The sequence below is a fragment of the Choloepus didactylus genome, chromosome 22, assembly GCF_015220235.1.
Source record: "Choloepus didactylus isolate mChoDid1 chromosome 22, mChoDid1.pri, whole genome shotgun sequence".
Classification (NCBI taxonomy): Eukaryota; Metazoa; Chordata; class Mammalia; order Pilosa; family Megalonychidae; genus Choloepus; species Choloepus didactylus.
The window spans coordinates 22,129,921-22,147,611 of record NC_051328.1 but is presented as its reverse complement, the minus strand read 5'-3'; the positions used below and the strand labels follow the sequence as shown (position 1 = coordinate 22,147,611).

The 17,691-nt window shown below is 60.0% G+C and overlaps 3 protein-coding genes across 15 annotated transcripts; 1 reads left to right on the top strand and 2 right to left on the bottom strand.

Moving 5' to 3' along the window:
- Positions 1-3: 3 nt before the first annotated feature.
- Positions 4-8,033, top strand: KIAA0895L (KIAA0895 like). Of its 9 annotated transcripts, none has more exons than XM_037815953.1 (9): positions 382-993; positions 1,390-1,443; positions 2,320-2,405; positions 3,078-3,703; positions 3,786-3,929; positions 4,180-4,312; positions 5,258-5,563; positions 5,663-5,760; positions 6,800-8,033. In XM_037815953.1, the coding sequence occupies exons 4-9, from the start codon at positions 3,134-3,136 to the stop codon at positions 6,962-6,964; spliced, it is 1,416 nt and encodes a 471-aa protein (XP_037671881.1). In that variant the 5' UTR covers positions 382-993; positions 1,390-1,443; positions 2,320-2,405; positions 3,078-3,133; the 3' UTR covers positions 6,965-8,033. The 9 variants fall into 9 exon arrangements, with proteins under 9 accessions (XP_037671883.1, XP_037671881.1, XP_037671877.1 ...); XM_037815949.1 differs by having other exon boundaries at positions 2,215-2,405; XM_037815947.1 differs by having other exon boundaries at positions 382-1,118; positions 2,215-2,405.
- A 383-nt stretch (positions 8,034-8,416) lies between these two features.
- NOL3 (nucleolar protein 3) lies at positions 8,417-11,735 on the bottom strand. 5 transcript variants are annotated; one of them, XM_037815957.1, is made up of 4 exons: positions 11,711-11,735; positions 9,193-9,499; positions 8,699-9,010; positions 8,417-8,584 (listed from the first exon to the last, which is right to left on the bottom strand). In XM_037815957.1, exons 2-3 carry the CDS (start codon positions 9,485-9,487, stop codon positions 8,703-8,705), a joined length of 603 nt encoding a protein of 200 aa, XP_037671885.1. In that variant the 5' UTR covers positions 9,488-9,499; positions 11,711-11,735; the 3' UTR covers positions 8,417-8,584; positions 8,699-8,702. The 5 variants fall into 5 exon arrangements, with proteins under 5 accessions (XP_037671885.1, XP_037671888.1, XP_037671886.1 ...); XM_037815960.1 differs by lacking the exon at positions 11,711-11,735 and adding an exon at positions 11,537-11,612; XM_037815958.1 differs by lacking the exon at positions 11,711-11,735 and adding an exon at positions 11,459-11,483.
- Positions 11,736-12,374: 639 nt separating this feature from the next.
- On the bottom strand, positions 12,375-17,668 carry HSF4 (heat shock transcription factor 4). The gene is given in 14 exon segments (XM_037816032.1): positions 12,375-12,696; positions 12,958-13,027; positions 13,196-13,261; positions 13,365-13,470; positions 14,011-14,132; positions 14,134-14,239; positions 14,361-14,494; positions 14,715-14,814; positions 15,337-15,401; positions 15,575-15,650; positions 15,967-16,091; positions 16,199-16,326; positions 16,415-16,523; positions 17,155-17,668. Coding segments are annotated over 14 exon segments (1,482 nt in total). The 5' UTR covers positions 17,278-17,668; the 3' UTR covers positions 12,375-12,544.
- Between the last annotated feature and the right edge of the window lie 23 nt (positions 17,669-17,691).

Genomic DNA, 17,691 nt, shown 5'->3' with positions numbered 1-17,691 from the left:
GCCTGAATCTGTGCGTGTTGGGGAACGGGGAATGAGTTAAATGTGCCGGCGAAGGCTAAGGAGTCCGGGTTCTGACTGCGCCTCCACCTACCCGAGCATCGGGTCGCGTGTGGAGTGCGTTCCCAAGTACCCGAACTCTTGCCCCCACCTATGCGGACTACGCCCCCATATATCTGTCCGGGCGGTGAGCCTGTGTCGCCACCGCCCTCAGAGAGAGCTCCGGGTCGCGCACGAAGCCCTGAAACACCCCTGGTCTTCAATGAGGGGGCGGGCCTGGGAGGAGGTCCCTGCCCAGGGGCGTGGCCGAGGGGAGGACACCGCCCCCTTAGCCCTGCCTTGCCCTGCCCCGGCTGTGGTCTCGGGAGCGCGCCGCCACGGAGACAGACGCGAACCCGCGCGCCTTCGTGTAGGCGTGCGCGCGCCCGAGTGCGTGCCTTGCCGGCGTCGGCTCCCGCGGACTGGGAGCGCAGCGACCTGCATCGCGGAGCAGGGACGTCGGCGAGGAGTGGACAGGTGGAGGTGGGGATGCGGCACACGACGGGACCCCCCGAGGGGCCGAGTGGGCGCGCGACGTGATCGCTCCTCATCTACCACAGAACCCCATCCATTGTCCTCTGGCCCCGCCCTTCACCCCATCCCTCGCCACTTATTGGCTGCAGGTCACGCCCCTCCTTGATCCCTGTCCCTATTGGCCCTTCTTCCACGTTATCCTCTCCCGGGTTTCTTATTGGTGCAGGCCACACCCTCTCATTTGTCACCAGATCCCGCCTTCAGTGATCGCGGGCTCCTCCCCTATCCCTCCGTTCATTCATTCTGCCTCTGGTGCTGGGTGCTTGGGAAATGGGGGCTAATAAGATCTGTTCCTGCCCTCGAGGAGTTCAAGGGATGGTGGGGGGACACCCACCCAGGCTCCGGCAGTGACAGCCCGAGGCGGTGGAGAAGCCTGCTTAGGCACTGGGGAGCCTCTAGACGCCGGAAGGCTCTCCGGAGGAGGTGAGGCCTGAACTGAGCCCTGAATGATGGTTAGGAGTTTGCTCCAGGGAGACAATGGGAGGGCGTTCCTGGCGGAAGCACCTGAGCCTTGAAAGAAACAGGTGTATGCTGGTGATTGCGAGGAGGTAGGTTGAATGAAAGAAAGGGAGTAGAGGGTACTGCACCAGAGATGAGCAGGGGGTCTGGTAAAGTGTCCAATTAGTTGAGGAGAGGTGAAGCCTGAGGCCTGAAGCCTCTTGAAAAGCAGCTGGTCACTAGGCTGTGGGTGTGGGGCGTGTACCGAGGGGGACGGTTAGGGCTAGATGGTGGAACAAAGTTCAGGGAAGAAATGATTCCAGTTCTGAGAAAGAGAAGGATTCTCCTGAGTTCTTTTATTGAACAACTGCTCTGGTTCAGGCCCTGTTCTGGGTTCTGGGGACACAGCTGTGGACACTGGAGATAAGGAAACAGGTAACTATCAAATATACTGTACTTCAGATGGTGATAACTGCTACAGAGAAAAGTAATGCAGGAAAAGGGAGATTGTGTTAGAGAGAGGAGAGGAGATTTGCTATTTTATAGAGGGTATATTCAAGAAGGCTTTTTTAATAACCTGATAATTTGTGTGGAGATCTGAAGAAAGTGAGGGAGTGACCCAGGCAGTTATATGAGGGAAAGCATTCCAGGCAGGGGACCTGTTCAGTCTGAGAAGCCTTTCATATATTCAAGTAAAGCCTTTGCATTGAAAACTGGCAACACTGGTCTGAAGTTTACAGAGGAAGTCTGAGCTGATGTATGTAAAGCCATGAGAGTGGATGAGATCATGTAGAGAGTGAGTATAAATGGGAAAGAGGATAGAAAAATTTCCATATACAATGCTGGGGGCTTTACAGTGTTAAGAGGATGGGAAGATAGGGACGAACCAGCAAGGAAGACCAAGGAGAGAGAGCCAGTGAGGTAGGAGGAGAACCAACTTAGTGTGTTCCGGAAGCCTAGTGAACAAAGTGTTTCCAGGAGGAAGTGATTAGCTGTGTCAGGTGCTGCTGATGAATATGAACATATCATTGTTGACCTTGATCCAATCAATCTGGATGGAGACTGGGGGTCAAAAGTTTAATTAAGAGAAAACAGGAAAGAAGGAACTGGGGGAATGAGTGTGGACAGCTCTTAAGGAGTTGTGTTGCAAGGAGCAGCAGCTGGAGGAGTATGGGGTCAAATGAAAGTTTTGTTTTGTTTTTTAAGATGGAGAAATAACAGCATATGTTTATGCTGATGGAAATAATCCAGTAGAGAGGAAGAAATTGATGATGTAGGAGAAAGAAATGCTGGAATTGTGTCTCTGAGCAGGCAAAGGATTGGCTTGGAGGCTGGAACATTCCTTCGGTCTCCAGGGAGAGACTGAATCAGACTAAGCCCTGGCACAGAGTCAAGGGGTGAGTGCCCCAACACTGGCCCTGGATGACCCTGGGGAGTGAGCATCAGAGAGGGGGCAGGCCAGGGATTGACTAGGATTTGCTGAAGTTTCCTCCCACCTCCCCAAAAGCTGATTTTAATTTAAACTTGAAGAGATGGTCCAGAGGCAAGAGGGTGTACCAGGGGGAGGAGCTAGCATAAGCAAAGGCTGCTTGGGCAGTCACATGACTGAGGCCAGATGGGCCGGAGGAGGTGGGTGGAGCTAGGTAGGAGGGGAGGGGTGTGGCTGAGAAGATGGCAGAAGCCCTGAGGCAGCTGAGGCCCTTTCTCCAGTCATCCATCCAGGTAGCTGAGGCCGTAGCACACCAGCTCCCAGACAGGGTAGGCGCTGAGGAGCCATTAGAACCACGAGGAGGGGGACAGTCCTTCCTGCAGGAGCTCACAGGCTGAGGGGATGCCAGTAACCACCCTCTGGGTTGGGGTACAAAACCATTCCTCCTGCTTTCCCCCAGACCAGCCTGCTTGGGTGAGCCTGCTGGAGGGAAGGGCTGCTGGACCGGGGGCAGGGGGCAGTCACTCAGACTCCTGGCGGCAGGCCCTGAGCCCAGCAGGACAGTGCAGAGCACAGGGCCTGGTGGTCCTCAGGCCACACCCACTCATGCTGGCCTCCACATGCCCTTCTGTGTCCCCAGAGGTCAAGAGTGAGGGGAGTTGGAGTGGCACAGCTGAATGTGACCCCCCGGACAGAATGGTGCTGGACTCGGGGGCCCAGGTGTATGAGCGGGCACCCCCCAGCCTGCCCGCCAGTCCCCCATCCCTGCGCACCAGCCTGAAGCCTTCAGTCCGAGATGGGCCACCGCTGTACCCCTGGCCTCGGTCCCTGGCCTTGCCCCTGGCTCTGTCAGTCCCCTCGGCCTTGCAGCACCGGCCGGAGCTGCAGCCTCTCTCAGCGCTGCGTTTGGGCTACCGTGGCCACATGCGCCGCAGTGAGAGCACCTGCTCCGTAAATAGCACTGGCCTGCGGGGGGGCAGCACCCAGGGACGGGCGCTACCTGGACGGGTACGGGACCTTGGTGGGGCCACCCTGCGGTCTGCAGCCTCCCTGCCTCACATTGCTAAGACCCAAAGGGATGCAGGCCGGGGTGCCAGCAGGAGCCCCTGCATGCTGGTGGCTCTGCGGCCAACCAACATGGACTGCGAGCGGGACAAGTTCTTCCAGTCCCATTACACCTACAACCCGCAGTTCGAGTACCAAGAGCCCATGCCCACAGCCGTGCTGGAGAAATACCGTGAGGCCTCCGGGCAGTTCATCCATCAGGTTAGTCCAGCCTGCCCACCTCACCCTGGCCTTGACCTCCCAAAAAGCTAGGCTTAACCGGTCACTGTGGTCCTGTGTTCAGGCAATTGGCATCATTGAGGCTGTCCTGGAGAAGTTTGGCACCTACGAACACTTTGAGGCTGCCACCGGAGGCCAGCTGCTGACTAAGTGCCAGATCTGGTCCATTGTGCGCAAATACATGCAGAAGGAGGGCTGTGCGGGGGAGGTGAGCTTGCCCTGCCTGCAAGGCTCCTCCTCTTCATGCCCCAGATGAGGCTGCCGAGTGGGCAGTGCCAGGCCCAGCCCCATACCTGGCCTGCTGGTGCCCCAATGAGGTGGGGCTGGCTCTGAGCAGAGGTGGTGAAGGGTGGGTTTGCTGGTCAAGGCTCCAGCCTGGCTGCCCTGTGGCATCAGTGGGTCCACCTGCACTCTGGCCCCAGGGCCGGTGGCCATGGCTCAGGCAGTGCTGCCTGCAGGTTGTGGTGCAGCTGAGTGAGGACCTGCTGTCCCAGGCAGTGATGATGGTGGACAACAGCCGACCCACACTGGCCATCAACCTGACCGGAGCCCGCCAGTATTGGTTGGAGGGCATGCTGCGGCACGAGATAGGTCAGGGTGTGGGTGTGGGTGGGGGTGGGGTAGGGGGGTAGGGTTGAATAGGGGGAGCTGGGGGCGGGGGCAGCAGTGAGGGGTCCCAGTAACCCCAGCCCCTCTGTTTCTCTGCCTTCCCTTTGGTGGAAGGATGGGCCCTTTCCCTTCTTCAGCAGCTACCTCCTCCCTCGCTCACAGAGGTAGGCCAGAACATGCCTGCCCACTCTCTGGGCTCACCCTCATCTGTGGCTCCTTCTGGAAATCTTTTTCTCCCTCCACTTTCTGATTTCCTGTGACAGTGGAGGCAAGGCTCCCTGGGAGGTAGAACCCTGGGGGAGCCCCACCAGCCCAGCCAACATGTAGGCTCTCCAGGGTGGGCTGAGGCCAGGTCCTGGGAATGGAGTTGGCTGACAGAGCCAAGTTGAGGAGGACACAGGTGGGGGGTGGGGGGTTGGGGATGGGTGGGGGGCAGGGGAGGGACGCTAATTACTATTTCTGTCTGTCCCTCCTCATCAAGAATCCTGTCGCTCTGGGCAAGAGATGGTTTTTGCTGGGGGCGTCAGGGTGACTGTCAAAATAATGTGGGCATGGGATACAGGGACGGGGTAGTCTGTGTGTCCCGGCTCCCCTCCCAGGGGGGTTGGGGGACACTGAGTTTGGAGAGAGTTTGCGGGTGTGTAGCCCTCGATGCGTGGGCAGGATTCATGCGTTTGAGAATCTCTGGGTCCTTGGGTATGAGTCCGCCTGAGGGGAGTCTTTAGGCTGGGTTTGGGTGAATGAATACGCATTCGTTTTATCTGGTGCAGGAGTGGGAAGGGAGCTTGTGTGAGGGCCTGAATCTGGAATCGCGAGGATACGTGGGTCACCGGCCAGAGATCCGGTTGGATGGGACAGGGAACGGGCCGGGCACACGGGTCCCCTGGACGCCTCGCCCAGCGCCGCTTTCCCCTCACCCTCCTGCAGGTACCCACTACCTGCGGGGCGCGAACAACGCGAAGCAGCCGTGGCACAGCGCCGAGGGCCGGCTGCAGTACGGGCTGCGGCCGGCTAACCCCACCGAGGAGGGCCTGGCCAGCCTGCACAGCGTGCTCTTCCGCAAGCAGCCCTTCCTGTGGCGCGCCGCGCTGCTCTACTACACCATCCACCGCGCCGCGCGCATGTCCTTCCACCAGCTCTTCCACGACCTGGCGCGCTACGTGCAGAGCGCCGACGTGCGCTGGGAGTACTGCGTGCGCGCGAAGCGCGGTCAGACCGACACCTCGCAGCCGGGTAGGTGCCCTGAACGCGAGGAGAGTTCCCTGAATCAGGGTGGGGGGACGAGGGGTGGGGCCTTGGGCCCAGGGGCTGATGGTCCCCCTGTGCTCACAGGCTGTTTCAGCAAGGACCAGGTTTACTTGGATGGCATCGTGCGCATTCTGCGGCACCGCCAGACCATCGATTTCCCACTGCTGACGTCGCTGGGCAAGGTGAGGGGCTGCGGGCCCTCAGAGGTGCCATCCAACTCTTCCGCTTACCGCAGTATTTCCCGAGCCTCTGATTGGTGTGTGACTAAGGGCTGAATGCCAGACCTCTATGGTGGAGGGTGGGCCGTAGAGGTGAGCACTGAGATGAAGTGATAGTTTATGGTGACAGCCTGTGGTTCTGAGGGTGTTTGACCCAGCCGGCAGGAGTGTGTAAGTATTGCCTCTCAAAGGAGGCAGTGAGGCCTCCGGACCCAGGGAGCAGTCAGGAAGGCCTGGGGCAGGAGGGTGAAGTGGCCAGGGCCCAGGGGCTGGCACTGGGCCTTTGTACCATGTGGAGAAAGGTGGACTTCATCCAAAGAAGTGGGGAGAGCTTTAACAGAGGAGTGGCAGGCACGTTGCTTTAGGAGGCTGCCTCTGAATGTCATATGGGGGAGGCCTAGGGAAGGGAATGCAGGGAGAGGAGGGGACCTTTCTAGTCACTCCTGTAGAGTTGATGGTGGTCTGGCCTAACCAGGCACTGGCTGTGCAGTTGAGAAGGAAGAGCAAGCTGGAGAGCTCTTCCCAGGGGAGGATCCCTTTAACTCAGTGGCCACCCTGAGTGGGGAGGGTGGCAGAGACCAGGTCCCCTCCCTGGATTCTGACCTGTTTGTGAAGAGGTTGGGGCTGGCACAAGCTGGCACTCAGGTAGTGGAGCAGTTTTTTTGAGTTTGGTGCTTGATATGGGTGCCTGAGGGCTCTCCAGGGGCAGGTGTTCAGGAGGCAGCTGGATACCCAAGGTTTGGAGGTGAGGGGAGAGGCTGAGCTAGAGAGAGCAGTGGGGGTGTAGAGCAAAGTGTAAAAAAAAGAATTGAGAGAGGAGAGCACAGACCCAGGACTAAGCCCAGAGGTGCATCATACTGGGAGTGGATGGGGAGGGGAGAGGAAGGAGGGAGAGGGGGGAGTTCCGGGACCAAAGTCAGTGAGCACTGGGCAAGAGCTGGGACCAGCTACCTGAAGGCCAGGGGACTCTGCCTACTCCTGAGGCCCACCTCCCTCCCTGCAGGTGTCCTATGAGGATGTGGACCACCTGCGGCCCCATGGGGTGCTGAACAAGACCCGGGTACCCCACTTCATGCAGGACCTGGCACGCTACCGGCAGCAGCTGGAGCACATCATGGCCACCAACCGCCTGGATGAGGCAGAACTGGGCCGCCTGCTGCCCGACTGATGCTGGTCGAGGGCCACAAGCAGAGGTCCTCGGCAAAGGACTCCAGGCTGGCCCCCAGAACATGAAGCTCTCTGCTCTGTGCTTCCATGGCCTGGGTCTTTCTTGGGGAACTGGGAGGGCAGGAGCATCCCAGGAGGAAGGAATGGCAACATCAGAGGGTTTGTGTCCCTTGCTAGCCTTCCTGGGGCCTGGGGCCTGTGACTGGCAGCAACATGCCAGGCGAGCTAAGTCTGCTTTCCTGCCTCCTGCTTTCTGTTGAGCAGAGGGGAGGCCTAGGGGAAGAAGGGGAGCTAAGCATGGATGGGGATGGGGGGTGGTTTGGGAGTGGAAACTTGTTCTTGCATGAGATGGCTTTGGATGTCTGGGGACTCCAGTCCCTCCCTTTTGCCACCTGGCCCCTTGGTGCTCCTTCAGCTTTCACGCTGCCTACCTCTGACTGGGTCCTGGTGGGGGGGTCAGGACCCCTTCCTCAGCTGGGCTGGGTATGCTGTCCAGTGTATTTGCCTCTCCATGTATTGATTCCTTATTTATGGACTCTATTTCCTGGGGCTGGGAGGCAGCAGCTCCTAAGATTCAGAGGAGTACAGGGCTCCCCTGAAAGGTACGAATGTTTCCTAGACCATTCCCATCAGTCTCTGACTCTCACATGTACACACTGCTTCAGGCCTTGTGGGCTGAGCCCCAGAGCTCACCTGGCCCTGCCTCCACCACCTCCCAGCTGGCATCTGGAGAGGTCTGCAGGGCCTGGCAGCAGCCACAGTCAGTGAACCTAAGGGGCAGGCCCCTGGGATGTGTTGTCCCAAGTCCTGAGCCTCTTCTGGACCAGAAGTGCAGAGGTGATTGTTGCTTCCAGTTTCACCTCAGACTTGCTGTATGAGGTTGACCCAGTCCCTGTCTTTCCTGGGCCCCAGTTTTCCCATCTGAAAAACTCAGAAACACAGCTGTAAAGTCTATTCCTTCGTCAACGAGTACATATAGAGTGCTTTCCACGTGCCACTTCTGGCCAGAACCCTCTCTGAGCTCCCAGTCCAGGAGGAAGTCAGACAATTAAAACAGCAATTACAATGAAGTGTGTGGCCTCTGTCTAGCCAAAGTCTAATAATCTCACTTCCAAGGCTCTGAGCTCTAGGCCCTCCTTAAACAGAAGTTCCCCTTCCCTTGCTCTCTGCACCAGGCCCAGGGGCTTCCATGGAGGGAGGCTGGTGCCTGCCTACCCAGGCCCCCAAATGGCTCAGGAGGGAAAGGGACACTGGAGCAGCATCCAGGGGTCAGTCCTTTGTCCCAGTGTATGCCTGAGGTCACCAAGGGTGTAATTTGAGTTACTGAGGGCAGAAATGAGACTGAAGACTGAGGGCATGGAGGGGCACGGAGCTACCCAGATCACTGGGACTGGGAGACACATATTTACCCTACCCTCCCACACACCCCACTTTCGGTTCCTGGGGAAAGAGCCAGAGTCCAGGGGAGAGCCCAGCCCTGGTGGACCCTCCAGGGTTTATTCACTTCCAATGGCGGTGAGCAGGACAAAGCCTCTGTGGCATCTGTCCAGCCCAAGCAGAATCTGAGGTCCTGTCCAGTTTGGGTGGAGAGAGGCCAGTCAACGCTCTGGTCTTCAGGAATCTACAGGCCATAAAATAATGGGGGGAAAGAGTCAACGAGGTCGGGGCACGCCCACCGCCTCCCAGGCCCAATCCTCCCACCAACCAGGCACCGGTTCCGGCAGCCTCCTCACACCTTCCTACTCATCCTCGTAATTCGGCTCCGGGTCGGGCTCCGGCTCCACTTCGGTCTCTGGTTCTGCTTCCATCTCGGGTTCCGGATCCATTTGGGGTTCCAACTCCGGCTCAGCCCTTTCGGAGGCCTCGGCTTCCGGCTCGCACTCGGGGTCCTCGGGGATCTCGGATTGTGCCGTCTCGCAGCCCTCAGGCCCCCCGGTCTCGTCGTGGTCTGCAGCTCTAGGTAGCCCGGGCCATGCAGGTCCTGAGTCGTGTGCCTCAGGCGTCCAGAGGCCCGGGCACGGAGGATCGTAGCTGCGGTCCCGGTAGCCTAGAGCAGAGGTGGCGGTGTCTTAGGTTCAACTTACCGCTCCCTGTTTTCTCGGCACACACTCGCCCTCTGCTCTTGTAGGTATAACTGCCCGGCCCCTCCAAATGGGCTCTTGCTCAGCCCTCCAGACCACGCCCCGACCCCTGCTCTGCCCGAGGTCCCCACTCCGCGCGCGCGCGCACCGGGGCCCACGTGCTGCCAGTCCCAGGAGGGGTCCGGCGCCTGCGCAGTACGTTGGGCACAGCGCAGCAGCTCCTGGCAGGCGGCCTCGCCCTTTCCCTGCACCACGAGCAGCAGGCGGCGCATCCTGCGCTCGGCATCAGGCAGCGCGTCCAACGCCTCGTACTCGGGCGGGGTGAGCACGCCCCGCGCCAGCAGCGCGTCTAGCAGCATCCCGGAGTCCGCCTGCAGCGTCTCTACCAGGCGTTTCCGCTCGCGGTCTATCGTCTCCGACGGCCGCTCCTGCGCGTTGCCCATCGTCGGGACAGCCTGGTGGAGGGGAACAGGGGCAGTGGGGGGCGGGACTTCCCCACCCCAGTCTTCTCTCCCCGAACCCCAGTGAACACCCGTGCTGGAGCTGAAGTTCACCTCGACCCCGGCCACACCGCTTTGCAGCAGAGGACCTGGAGGCCACCGCACGGGACTCGTCCGACTGCTTCTCCGGCTGCTGCTTCCGTGTCTCCTCCTCAGGCTCCTCTTCCGGTCCCCTAAACGGCAGCTGTGGCCCACCTCCCCCCTTCTCCCTTAAGCTTTCCCAGCACTGCATCTACTCTTACTGTTCTCTCCAACGAGGACGTGTGCACTACCATCCACAGATCCTCCAACCTGCTTCCCCACCTCAACAAGCAGAAAGACCTAGGAGTTATCTGATACTCCACGCCAAGCTCACAGTTAAGTCCTTTGCAGTCTGCTGAATATTTCTCTCACCATTCCCACCACTTACTTTGACCTTTCACCCACTGCTTGGACCCTGCAGAGCCCTGGATGGAGGTTCCCTGCCTCTATACTCTCCCCTCCAGTCCCAAAATGCATCCAGAGCCCAAAATGCTGAGAGCCTTCCACTGTTTCTCTCACCAACTGGAAGAAGTCCAGACCCTTGACCCTAAGGTCCATCCCAGACCAGGCCCTGCCCTGGTGCCCCCACCCCCATCCCCACCCCACCACCACTATGGTGTTGCAACCTGGACCTGGTCTCATGGCCCTTCCTGGTTCTCTGATATCGGAGCAGGGATACCTGAATCCTCTTGAGTCCTAGTGCTGACCAAGATGTCTTGACATCACCTGAGACCCTGTTGTCTCCCTGATGGCCTGGGAATGACTCTCTGCCATCTCCTGCTTCATCCTGGAGTCCACAGGGACCAGCACATAAAAGCTACCAATACATGTTTGCCAAACATGTACTGTTTTTCCTCCATGGATCCCCCTATTTTGAGATGCTGTCTCTACCAAACAACATGCGTAAGGTAGAAATTAATCTACCTTGTCCATTTATTCCCAATCAAGGACTACAGTCTTTTCCCTCTTGGGTGGCCTGACCCAGCCAGTAAAGCAAATGGGCCAGCTCCTGTATTGTTCCCTCCCTTGCCCTATTATCCTCTGCCTTGGTTTTGTCTACACATCGCTTCCTGGATCTCCTCCTCCCTTTGGGGTCCCTCCTCCACCTCCTTCCCAGGCTCTAAGAGGCTGGGCCTTGTCTGGGAGACAGGATTTGGACCTAGCCCCCCATCCTGCCTCCCAGTTCTTTCTCTCCAGCCCCTGGTGTCATGCTGTGTCTCAGATCCCTCCTGGCCATATCAAAGTGTCAACCCCTTCTCCAGGCCACTGAGCAGATACGAGTACCCTCCTGCCCCTCCTTCATGTCCCATCTATGGCATGTGAGTGCTGCTGCTCCATCAGGGATCATTGTTGTCACCTCACCTATTAACAGTTCCTCTGGGCACCTCTCACTGCCATTCCACCACCCCCACAGCACAGTGACTTTTGACAACCTTCTGCAGTAGGGTTCATTATTTCCATTTTACAGATGAGAAGACTGAAGCTCAGAGACACCACGTGGCAGGGCTGGACTCTGACTGGTTCCATTCGGAACTATAACACAGTCTGTAATGCAGTCCCCCACCTAGCAGAATGTCAGCCCTAACCACCTGTCCCTCACACCCACTGCCCAACAGAGAGAATCCAGACAATCTGGCTTCTTCCCTCCTCCCCAGATTGTTTACATGTTAGACGTCTCCCATTACCCCAAACCCTGCCTTTTGTCCTGGCTGGGAAGCAGAGACCCAGACTGGTCTAGGGACTCCCTCTGAGGGTCTCACTACTCATAAGGAAACGAGTTTACATCGTGGCCAATTGGTCGCGAAGCCAGTCCTTAAAGGATCCTAAGCCAGGTCCTGGAGCGTCGGGCGGCCCCGGGCTGAAGGCGTGCAGCCGGCCGGCCCCCACCCTCACCTCTCTGCATGGGATCTCTTGCTGACCGAGCGGGTCGCGGGAGCCTCTGCACTTGCGCGACCGCAGCGATGCCCTTACCTCGGCTCCACCCAGTCCAAGGTCTTCAGGCGCTCGTGGGGGTGGGGGTGGGGGTAGGGGGCGCACGGACACCCCTCCGGGTGTAGCTGGCGGTGGCGGGGCCCCGCTTCTGCCCCGTCTGTTTCCCTTCCCTTCCCCCAGCCCGGTCCGCTCCGGACAGGCAGCCTCACTCACGGGTCGAGCCTCGGCCGGGCAGGAGATGACAGTGCAGAAAGGGCCGGGCGGAGCCAGGGCAGCAGCTGCGGCGGTGGGGGGGTGGGGGGGGTGGCGGCCGGGGCTGCCTGGAATGTCCGGGCGGGGCGGGGTGGGGCGTTCGTCTTGGGGCTGGGGGAGACGGTCCCGCAGAGCCCGCGAGCTGCCTGGGGATATTCACGTAGCTCGTTTTCCCTCCCTACCGCGCGCCCGCCAGAAGTTGAGTCAGTGCGGAGCTGGGGAGAAGGAAGTGCGGCCCGCGGCCCCATGTGCCCAGCGCCCACTTTGGGCCTGGCAATTCCTGGGCGCTTTACACACATCCTCTGGACGACCCTTCCTCTCTGCCAGTCACAGACGAGGCTCAGAGAAGGGGACCGATTTACCCCGGGTCACAGAGCGGGGGCACTGCGGAGCTGGGTCTGACCCAGAAGCCCCCGCTTCCTGGAGGTCGCAGAGGCCGCGCGACAGCCCCGGATCTCGCCGGAGATCGGGGCCCAGGAGGGCTAAGGGGCGGGAACCCCAAGCACTTCCACTCTAGTCAGTGATCTCCCCATTAAAGCCTGGGATCTGGTCGCTTCTACGAATGCAAAGTTGCCCACCACCCATGACCTCTGCGCTACCTGGTCGGTAAAGAAACGAGACGGGAAACCGAAAAACAAATGCAGTTTATGTGCAGGGCCCTGCAGGCGGAATGGAGAGAGGCCGCCGAGTGGCTGGGCTTGGCTCGGCCTCCGCAAGGGGGCGCCAGGAAGCCTTGAAGGGCAAGCTGCCGCCGACTAGCCCCTCAGCGTCTCGGGCTCCAGAGGGAAAAAGGTCTCAGGGGGAGGGACTGGCCCCAGGGCCCACGAAAGAGGTCGGGCTCTCAGGGGTGCTGTAAATGGTCAAGGCCCCAGATAGGCCGAGGGCTGGGCCTCCCAAAGCCGCCTGGACGTCCAGCAGGAGCGGGGCCCCAAGGGCGGGGTCCTTCCCTAGGGGGAGTGGGACAACGCTCAGAATGGAGAAACGATTCCCACTTCTTTCATTGGGGAAGGAAAGCCCTGCCCACTCTCCCCTCTATCCTGTTAGGATGAAACATTCCATTCTCAACCTCTGCACTCTCACAAGTGGTCAGCAGGTAGGAGTAGCTCTCTGCCTGAACGCAAGGGATTTCCCTCCAAAACTTGCCCCATCCTGATGGGTCTGGTCAGTCATGGCCTTCCCACCCCACCCTCAGTTACCCCAACCGTTACCTGGACCCAGAGAATTTATTCCCTTGGCTGCCAGCTCAGCCTCACCTCTCTCTGGAACCAAGGGCTGCATCTGCATGGGAGAACCTCAGGAAGCAGCTGGGTAGGGGGGCTAAGGAGGAGAGCTGGGGAATCACTGGACTCTGGGGGCAATCCTCCCCAGCCATGGCTTTCGCTCAGAGAAAACAGCCATGGGCCAAAGGGCTTGCTTCCCCAGCCCCCGGCCCCTCCTCCATCTCACCAGGGACAGCTCCATATCCAAGTCCGTCAGGGTCCACTCTCGCCCAGGGAGGCTGGGGCCCAGCACCTGAGGGGAGCTCATGGTTAATGGCACCCTCCACAGGCTGCACAGAGACACTGGACGCCCCCTGGGCCCTAAACCCTTGCCCCTCAGCCAGAGGGGTACTCACATCCAGGGGCCCTGCAGGGTCCAGACTTTCAGGGGGGCCCCGAAGCAGCATCGGAGGCAGCAGACCCTCAGGGCTTGTGTCCCCACTCTCCAGGCCCAGAGGCTCCCTGTGCACGGAGAACTTCCGTTGGCCTGCAGTGCCCACCCAGAGAAGCCAGGATACACTGGGATTTAAATCCCCTGAAATCTAGATGATGCCAGGAGAGGAACCCCCACAAGGAGCATGCAGAGAGTGCCTCTGCCTTCTACTTGGGGCCTGAGGTTTGGGTTGTAGGGCTGGGGTCTTAGAAAATGTCCCCTTCCTATGCAAGTGTCATAGTAGTAGCACTTAAACTATTAAGTGCTCTATAATCATCTGGTGAGTTCATTTAAAATACAGATTCCTGAGCCCTACAACCGAGATGTTGATTGACCTCAACAGGAGACAGGAAATCTGTATTTTAATAAGCTTTCTATTTCCCAGGGACTCTGATGCTGGAAAGCACACTCTGAGAAATCAGATCAGGATGACAGGTTCAAGTACCCAAGCCTCCCACTTAGCCACCAAGAGGCAGGGAAGGCTGGGAAGTTCTGTGGGCTGGTGAGTGCTGGTCAATCTGCACAAGTGGCCCACAAGGCTCCCATGCAAGAATGGGCTCACTGCTCACCTGTCAGGGGCCTCCCTGAGGCCCCTTGGTTCAGGCTGCTGGGCATCCCTGGGCCCCTCAGGGCTGAAGCTCCCTTTCCCTTCCAGGATGGCCTGGACCACAGCCACAGGCAGCGGTGGGGGGGGCTGTCACGCAGAAGTCACACTCGTTTGGGGCCAGGGCCAGCCCAGCCTCGCCTTCCCCCCCTGGGCTGGCCGGCTCTTCTTTGAGCAGTGCCAGGCCCTTCTCCCTGCACCAGAGAAAAGCTTCAACCAGACCCTGGCACTGCCCTCCCCCCCTGCTCCCACAGCCATCCGACTGCCAGCCCCTCCCCCAAAGAGTCCCCAGAGAGCACACTCTGTCTCCCTTACCTCCTGCTGCCACTAGAGGGAGAAAGCCCAGTCCCTTCAGGAGATGGGGATGGGGAATCTTCTAGGATATCAGAGATAATGGGTCCTCTCGCTCTGCGAGGTCTGCTGAGTCCAGAAGTGGTCCCTGGGGGTGGCTGGAAGAAGAAAGCCAGGCCCAGCCCTTGCCCTCGGGCCACAGGGAGGGCCAGAACCCTACCAGTACCCACCTGGACCAGGTTTGAGGGGGAAGGGCTGGTAGGGGAGACTCAGTCCAGGCGGGGGAGCCTGGGTTGGGAGAAATGTTGGCACTCCATAGGAGTAGACTTTCCATAAGCCCAGCTGGGCCTTTGGGGAGGGGAGAGAAGTGAAACCTACCGACTGGATAAAGTAGGGGTCCTGTAGGAGGGTGCTGGGTAGGGGGCAGCTGAATTTGGCAGGCGGAGGGCATGTGCTCCCTTCATCCAGCATCAGAGACCTGGGCAGGGTGGTGGGGACACAGGCAGGGGGAGGGGCAGGCTTAGCCCCCATGTCACTTAGCCTCCACCTCCCTCCCTCAGGCCCCATCAGCCAAGTCAGCAGAGCTGAGGCTGGTTGCCAGGGCATCAGTCACATGCTGGAGGTGGAAGGGGCTCCCGCCCAGATGGGGGGGAAGAGAGAAGGGAGGGAGGGAGCATGGTTTGAGCCCAGACATGTTGAGGGATGCTTGGGGGGTGGGGTACACTTCTGGGTGGGGATCTGAAGATAAGATCCTGGAAGAGGGGAATCTGGGAGTGGGGGTACCTCGTGGTAGGGTTGGAAAGAGAGGGAAAAATCCTGGGAGATAGGGAGCCCTGGGGGAGATGGGCACTGGGCAGGCAGCCTGTAGTACAGAGGGAGGAATGTGGATTCTTGGCGGTGTTTCTGGAGAAGGGGTTCCTGCAGAGAACCTGGGAGTAGGGAGTGGAGGATTCTAGAAAGTAGGGGAATGCAAGTGAGCATCTCTGGCTTTCTCACTCACAGCTTTCTCTTGACTCCTGAGCTGCTGGGCCCCGCCTGAAGTGGCCCCAAGAGGCACTGAATCAGCTGACAATGAAGCAAAGGGTTAATGCATACATCAGACCCTGCCCCCCATGCTAGTGAAGCAGACTCCCAGCAGGTGGGCATGAGGAAGGGATTTAACCTGGGGATGGGGGGCCGGGGTGAGGGGGTGGTGGGGAGGAGTGGGAAAGAGAAGTCAGCGAGGGGATGAGGAACACCTTTCCAATGATCCGGTGCTGCTGCCCATGGCTCTGCCGCAGCGTCACCACTTCCCGCCACAAAATCTCGTTCTGCCTGGAGGGGGGTGGGTGGGAGGGTGCTGAGGCCTGTGAGGACACACCCAGTCCTGCCTCCAGCGAAGGGCGAGGCCAGGAAGCCCGACCACCCCAACAGTTTATCCGTCCGCTAGAGACCACAGCGTTCCCCAGCCGGCCATTTGAAAGAGAGAGAAAGAGAAAGAGAAAGAGAGAGAGAGAGAGAGAGAGAGAGAGAGAGAGAGAGGGAGAGAGGGAGAGAGGGAGAGAGGGAGAGAGGGAGAGAGACTGCCCAGAGCCGTCTGGGGGGCCTGTATGCTACCGCCCAGGACCTCGCCCTCCCCAGTCCTCCGCACTGCCTGAGCTCGCGTAGTCGCGCCTCGGTGCTCTCCTGCACTCCCCTCAGCGCCTGCACCTCGCCCAGCAATCTGCCCAGGTCCTCCGGGCACCAGCGGCCGTCGCCGCCGCGCAGCGCAGGCACCTGCCGAGGAAGGGGATAGGAAGTACTGTCGGGATAGGGTCGCTTAGGGCAGGGCGGGCTTCCCCGACTTCTACTCGGGTCCACTAGTTCTTGCAGGCCGCCCGCACCTTGCGCCGCACGCGCTCCAGCAGCTGCTCGCGGCCGCGCACGAAGCTCGGGTGCTGGAACTCGACGTGGTCGCACTCCGGCCTGAGCAGGCCGCCCTGCTCGATACTCACCACCTTCCGGAAACCGTCTGGGGAGTGGGCGTGGAGACCTGAGTTGCCCCGTCCTCGGGCACCAAGCCACCGGCACCCGCTCTCCACCTGGCCCTGGGGACTCACACATGTTGAGTTGCCGCACAAAGCTCGCCATGTTGCTGTGCTTGAAGTACTGGGGCAGCACCTCTTTAGCGAAGCGACTCTGGTCGCTTACGAGGAAACTGGTCCCATTCTGCCGAGAACGCAGCGGCCCACGGTGTCCGCGCAGACCAGACACCGTGAGCGGGGTCCGCCAAAGGCCGCTCAAGCGCACACGAGCACACACACTCGCACCCCCGGTGGGGAGCGGACCGATGGCTCACGGGGACACCCGGACGACGCCAGGACAGAACTAGCTCTAAGGTCCAGCCGGGAGCAGCCACAAAGGGTCCCCAGCCCCCTCCCGACTCAGACTCCACACTCAGTTCTGTGGAAGGGGTCCGACTTGGAGCAGCCATCAGACTCGGGTTCCAGCTCCCTACAGTTCCCAGCCTTGCAATATGACCCTGAGTCAGAGCTGGAGCCGGAGCTAGAGCCAGAGCCAGCACTCCCCTTCTCCCAGTCTGCTTTCTGATCTGTGGGATGGGGCAGGGTGGGAACTAAATGGCCTCGAAGATCCCTCAGGCTCTAGTTCCAGGAGGTTCCTATCCCTTTCTCATCCAGAGAAAGCCACCTCACCCCCCATCTAGCTCACCCCCTCCAAGGTGAACTGCCTCGAACGGCTGAATCGAGGGACCCACAGCCCGGGCCCAGACAGGGGGGTGGGTGGGGGTGGGCGAGGGTGTTCACTGACTTGGAGAGACCCCGGGGACCCCAGCCCTCACCGGGCTCCAGCGGATCAGGTGATCGGTGCCCGGGTCGCCCACCAGCGCCCAGAGCTTGCCGAGGAAGGCAGGCACGGGGCTGGGACTCGGCTCCGCGGGCAGCGCGGCTGGTGCTTCCTGCATGGCGCAGTCTCGGCCCGCTCAGCGCTCTGGCCCGGCCGCCGCGGGCACGTCAAAGCCGCCGAAACTGCTGCGTTTGCGCCCGCAGTGTCCTACTCCGCCTCCGGGCGCCGGGTCAGGAGGGGGCCACGTGCGAACCCACGGGGCGGGGCTCGGACCACGGCCTTGGCACCCAGCAGGCTGGGATCGAATTTGTGTGAGAGGGTGGGGTGAGGAGGGCGACTTGGATTCGAGTCCCCGCCTTTCCCTGGCCCGCTATTTCCCACTCTGTTCATGCAGAGAAATTTCTGCTACGCGGCCTGATGTGGGCTGGGAAAGTCCTAGAAGGCAATGGTCGTGGATGCGGTGGAAGCGAGCGGATAGTATGGGGGTTAAGCTTTCCTCCCCCTGACCGGAACGTTGTGACTCCAAGGGCGC